This window comes from Rhea pennata, chromosome 23, assembly GCF_028389875.1.
Source record: "Rhea pennata isolate bPtePen1 chromosome 23, bPtePen1.pri, whole genome shotgun sequence".
Classification (NCBI taxonomy): domain Eukaryota; kingdom Metazoa; phylum Chordata; class Aves; order Rheiformes; family Rheidae; genus Rhea; species Rhea pennata.
This window is the reverse complement of record NC_084685.1, coordinates 5,776,059-5,782,105: the sequence shown is the minus strand read 5'-3', so window position 1 is coordinate 5,782,105 and position 6,047 is coordinate 5,776,059. Positions and strand designations below refer to the sequence as shown.

Below are 6,047 nucleotides of genomic sequence, written 5' to 3'. Positions count from 1 at the left end.
TTAGACCTTTTTTTTTTTTTTTTTTTTTTTTTAATTTCAAGATGTGAAGAAATCTCTTGGACAGATGTCTAACTAACTGGTATTTTTGTGCAGAAACTAAATGAAAACTCAATTACTTTACAACTACTTCTTTTTATGAAACTGGAGCACAGTTTCTGAAATCCAAACTAAATATTAAGACAGCTGTTTGTGAAGTTTCTAAAACCTGTTGTAAATATTTTACTTGTCCTAGTTCTCTAGCTTATTTTGGTGGCAAGAATGATTGATATAATCATTCAGAACGAACTGGGGAACTGGGGAAGCCAATGGAATTTTTCTAAAAATGTAAAGAAATTAGCCTCTTGTTTCAATCTATGAACATCTAAGGATTTTTTTTGAGAATATTCCAGTGTATAAAAAAAATAAGATATTTAGAAAAGATAGCTTTGCCTTACTGTCATTTCTTTTTAACACTATCAGTCAGAGCTGCTTCCGGCAAGTTTTTGACTTCACATTTACAGAATTATTCTGGTAAAAGAACTTAGATTATAACCTACATTATCCTTAAAAAAATTAACTAGTATAACACCACCAAAGAATTGAAGAATTGAACACACCAAGAATTGAAACTTCTTGTTTCAATTGGTTTATGCTGGTATAACCTGAAGAGGCAAAGTAAGGCATTTTACAACAATGAATTTTATTTTACTGGACTGAATTAGAGTAAGCAATATGTCCACAAGCACTTCTGTATTGGCAGAATTGTTTTACTTTCAGAGAGAGGGAAGAATTACTGCCTTGACCACACTAACATTCCTTTATCTCCAAAATTTAGTGTGCTCTGTTTTACCAGTAAAATTTTTCTTATATTAGCACAAACTGGGAGGCCTCTCCTACCCATTCTAAATCCACAAGTCAGCAAAATCCTGAGTTTATGCTGACCCAGTGAAATCACCTTTTCAAGAAACAAAGAACACTGTATTTCCACAGTACTACCACTATAATGCTTGTGTAATTTGCTCTGGATTTAACTGTTTTACAGGAACAGTCTCCTACTACCTGTGTCCCTGCAACAGTAACTGCTATTAAATAAATCCCAAACTATGTAAGTTTTGGAGAGAATAGGCAGTATAAGTGTAATGCATTAACTGATTGCACAAACTGATTACAGATTGTTCATGAAGCTATGCAAACTAATACAAAGTAGAATACTTCCCAGCTGTGATACTACCAGAGGCTATTTGGTGCCTCCATGTGCATTTCTGCTTAGCAATTCAATATGAGCAGACAACTGCTCCATTTCCTTACTCCATTCTCTAGTTAAGGTTTTTTTCTTTTAAAAATACCAAAGGAGCAGCAATCAGCAATGACAATGAGAACACATGGTGCACAGGTCACACCATGAGACCATCTCTAAGGTTCTTAAAATTGTATAAAGGCTTATTCACCAATCAGTCTGCAGTTGCATGATTTTTTTTTCCTTGTTCCTAAAAATCTTCTGGAATGTACAGGTTCAGTAGGGTGGATGTCGAGTATCACAGTTGGCACTTCAACTCTGTTGATGCAAGCACTGTAGTAAAACGTTTCAATTTTCACTTTTGGCTAAGTTCAACTTCACAAAACTTTTGCAAGTCAGCTTTCACCACCTTCTGGATACATCTAGTACCTTATGTCAGCAGAGAATACATAGCTCCACCTAGTGCCCTGCTTCTGTGTAACAACAGGTTGCAACTCTCGTGTTTCTCAACTGAGCAAACCCTGGAATAATTCGAAGTGGTTGCCAACTTTGCTGTCTTTCAGAAACAGTCCAATTCTCCTTCTCACTATTCCCTCAATGTCAGATTTGTTAAGGTAGAAACATTGTCTCAAATTGGGATGTGCAAAATGCAGAAAAGATGTGTTAATTTTATGTCTAAGCAGTCAAAATATGAGTATCCTTAGATCCTACCCTGAGTCCTATGGACAATTATTTTCAAAAGACATCAGTAAACTCATGTATATCCCATGTGTGAAACATTAACGACTGCTGATAAAGTGGAAAGTTATGTGTTGTGCTTTATTCAGGTATAAACTAACTTTATCCAGACTTAAAGGAAACTACTATTTTTAAAGATACAGATGTATGAGTTTCTTTTATACAGAAAAGAGGGCTACTACTTAAGGTAATTTTGTATTACCTAAGTAGTATTACCCTTAACCTAAGGGGACTGTAACTACTTTACTCTCCCCTCCTGTCCTACTCTGCATCTTTCATAATCTGCCCCACTAAAGGGTTTTGTTTGCAGAAGACACATTTTGAATTGGGATGGAGGGCAAGACTGAAAGCTGCAGCAGGACAGGTGAACAAAGCCCACAATGTACATACTGCTCAGTGACTGCGCAGTAATGAACACACCCTACCACGTGGGGCTTGACAAATCCTCTGCGTCGCACCCCAGGGCCGAAGAGAGGCAGGCAGAGAGGCCTGTGCTGTTGTGCCAGAGGCAGCAAGGCCACCAGCAAGGTCACCACCCCCTCGATAGAGAAGCCGCAGCCACCGCCTCCTCTTCCCCCAGCGGCGCCAGGGCCCTGCCCTCTTCTGTAGGGCCGTACCCGCGCCTCGGCTTGGAGCTTCCCGATCTGCTGAGGAAGAATTTGCCCGTGAGCAAACTCCTACCCCTCACCCGAGGGGCGACTGGGCAGCTTCGCCCCCTGCTGCTAGCAGGGCGCCCGCCACAGAAGCGTCGCTGAGGGAGGCGACGGCGGCCGTTAGCCGCGCGCGCAGGCGCCGTTGCCCGGGCGGTCACCTGACGCGGGCTCTGCGCGTGCGCCAGGGGGCCCCACGCGCGTCAACCTCTCGCGAGAGGAGGCTCTACACTCCCCCCCCTTCTCGCCCCGCTGAAACGTCACGCTCTCTGATTGGCCGGCTGCGGCGCGCGCACCGACCCTCTGACGGCGCGCCTGCCAATTGCCTGGCGCCGGAGGGCCCTCGCAGAGCGCTGGGTCCCGCCCCCGCGCGCCCGCCTCGCGCCGCGCGCAGGCGTGCCGCGCTCCGCTCCTCCCCCTGCGCGGCGAGCGTGCGAGGGGGCTTGCGGGCGCGCGGTGCACGCCGGGACAGGGAGCGCGCCGCGACCAGGAGGAGGCGGAGGAGGCAAGATGGACGCGGGATTCTTCCGCGTAAGTGCTGGCCTCGGGGGGGAGGCGGGAGGGCGCCGAAAGGGGCGGGGGAGCCCTAGGGGGGCCCGCGCGGCGGAGCCGGGCCGCTGCAGGCCCTCCCCCGGCGGCCGGCGAAGCCGCTGGCGCCGCGCTCCCGCGAGGAGCGCCGCCGTGCTCCATCCCCTCCCCCGCCCCCGCCCTGCGCAAGCTCCTGTGAGGAGCCGCCGTGAAGAAAATGGCGGCGGGAAGGAGGCCGGTGCGGCTCGGCCCATCCGCGGCGCCGCGCGGCGGAGGGGAGAGGCGGGCAGCGGCCCGGCAGCGGCCTCGCCGCCCGGGGCTCGCGCTTGCCGGAGGAACCGGCCGCTCCGTGCGCGGCGGGGGACACGTGCCCGCCGCACAGGCAGCGGCCTCCGAGGGCCGCGCTCGCCCGGCCCAGCCCCGCGGCCCGGCGCTTCCGCGGCGCGGCATCGTCGCTTCCTGTGCGGCGCCTCGCAGCTGGGGGCCGTGCGGGCGGCCGGGCCTGTAAGTGCTCCGGAGGAGGCGTCCTGCCGGGCCGCGGCCTGTCCCGCGCTGAGTCCCCGCGCGGCCTCCCCGGCCGGCTCCCGAGCAGAAGTCCGGCGGCTTCTGGACGCGAGGAAGTGTGGGAGAAAGTGCTGAGGGGCAGGTGGGAGGTGAACCTGCTTTTGCAATGAAACGCTCTGTCTTGTCCTTCAAAACAAATAAAAACGCCGTATGAAGAGAGCAATTTTAAAACTCATTGTAGAAAGATTAAATGCGTTCAAAGCAAAAAGAATTATACTAATTCTAGGTTATTTTTAGGTTATTACTTAGGTTATTATATAAAGTAATGTTTTTAACTTATTTAGGTGGTTGTAGAAACAATATTTTTAGGCTATTTAGGTTATATATTTAGATTATTTAACATATGTATAACTTTTTTATCATCTAGTTTTTGCCTATAGTAGTGGTAGATTTTTTTTCCGGGCAATTGTTATCTCTCCAAAAATAACCTACATAGAGAATATTTCTTCCCAAGCTTTTATCCCACTAATTAATCTACTTTATGTAGAGAGTAAATAGGTTGATCTGTTTAGGATAGTGGAAAGTGAAGGCTAATGTGGCAATTCCCACACAGTGAAGAAATCAGGGTAATATTAAGAGGAGAAGCATATAACAATGAAGTTACTTTTTTGTTTGTTTCCTTGGCAGTTTTGAAAACTTGTCTGAAACTGCTTAAACATGCATGGCCAAGATTCATTCAGCTCAATTGTTTTATATTTCTTCAGCTTGGATGTTTTTAAAGCAAGAGAGTACATGTATCCCTTGCAGTTAATTCAGTTATGCTACTAGCCTAGTGAAAATGTGTCATATACACACACTAGAAGTTCCAAAAGAAGCAGCTGAGGACAGAAACTTTAGAAGTTAAATCAACACTTGTCCTTTCTAATGCAGCTGTTTAAAAGTTTACAAATCAAGTAGTTATCATTGGTGGAATTACTGAGCCTAAAAACTCTGAATTAGAAATTTAGTATCTTTTTTAGCCTAGTCTGTAGAAGGTGACTTTGTCTGTTTTTAAAGTAACATGGCACTAAAACATACAGAAATAAACTTTTTCAGTATGATTTTTGTATGGATTTAGAAGAAAATAAAGTTCTTAGAGAAATAACAAAACTATATTTAAAGTGGTAATTTCAATTCACCTAGTAAGAAGGTTGCTACTGTTAACTTTCTGCTCTTCACACTTCCGCAAAGTTGCGAATGTTCGTTATTTTGCCTAGAAATTCCAGTTGTGTTGAGTTCTAGCCTTGTTTAGTAACCTTTATCACTTGTGCTGTGTTGTAAACTGGTTAAACAAAATTTCACTGCTTTTTTTTTTTTTTTTTTTTTTGAGGAGTGGGGAAAAGAGAGAATTAAATTTTTCTTTTAAAGAAGATTCATTTCTAAAGTCATCTCACAAATACTGCATTTGTTTCCAAGGCGTAAGCCACGGAGTAGACTACAAACATTATAAACAATTTTTTTGAAAGACCTCATCCTGGCAAGTCCCTGTGCCACAATCAATCTTTAGGATTCCTGTGTTCCAGCAAAGCAAATGAGCATATTAAGAGTTTTGGCTCCCTTTCAGCATTTTGTGACTTTGTAGCACCTAGCTTTGCCATTTCAGACTGCTTTCTGATCAAGTGGTCACTGTAGAATTTGGGATTTTTCTTATTTATTCCTTTCCAGTTCCTTAGTAGCTTGTATTATTACTTGTGTACCCTCTTCTGTGCATAGGAAACTACATATATTAAACTCCTGTGTTTTGGAGCAGTTGTGTTGGTAGTTTCCTGAATAAACTTCAGGTGTGAACTGTGGGTTTGTTTTGAATTCTTAACAAGTCATTAGTATTCCCATGCAGTTCTACACATATATTTGTGTGTATGTGGTTCTCTTCAATTCTGTACAAGTCAAGTTTCCAGAAATGGACTTTCAAGCCTTTCAGTTCTGAGTGAATTAAGCTATAGTTTCCATTCATGGAAGTGGAACGAGTTGGTACACTTTAACAGAGCATAATCAATAAAACAGTGTTCTTCATAGTCTTGCAAACTCCATGTTGAAGAGAAGCTTACCCAAAGCATTGATAGATACGATTTTGCTCTTGGGCAGAGGAAAAAGAACTTACTTCTTCTGAGATTTCTATGAAAAGGACTGATGCTGGAAATCTCAATTTGACACTACTGTACTTTTAAATTTTAAGTAGTTCTCCAGGGAGACTGTATGATTGAGGTGTCACTATAGAGCTTGAAAGTCTGCTTACCCCTAAGTCTTCAGCAAGAGGTGATAACTAGTGCTGAAACTGAAAGCCACCGGAAGAGGCTTATTTGCATGCAGAATGGTGTGACTGGTAATGCTGTGCAATATCCAGTGCAAATATGTGGGAAACTAATCCTTAA

General features: G+C 44.6%; 1 protein-coding gene across 10 annotated transcripts in view; it reads left to right on the top strand.

Moving 5' to 3' along the window:
* The first annotated feature begins 3,037 nt into the window (after positions 1 to 3,037).
* The window catches only part of SRRM1 (serine and arginine repetitive matrix 1), a 19,122-nt gene continuing 16,112 nt past the window's right edge, over positions 3,038 to 6,047 (top strand). For all 10 annotated transcript variants that reach the window (XM_062593806.1, XM_062593804.1, XM_062593801.1 and 7 more), the window contains exon 1: positions 3,038 to 3,135. In XM_062593806.1, coding sequence (XP_062449790.1) covers positions 3,115 to 3,135 — 21 coding nt within the window. In that variant the 5' untranslated portion in view covers positions 3,038 to 3,114. The remainder of the gene's footprint in view (positions 3,136 to 6,047) is intronic.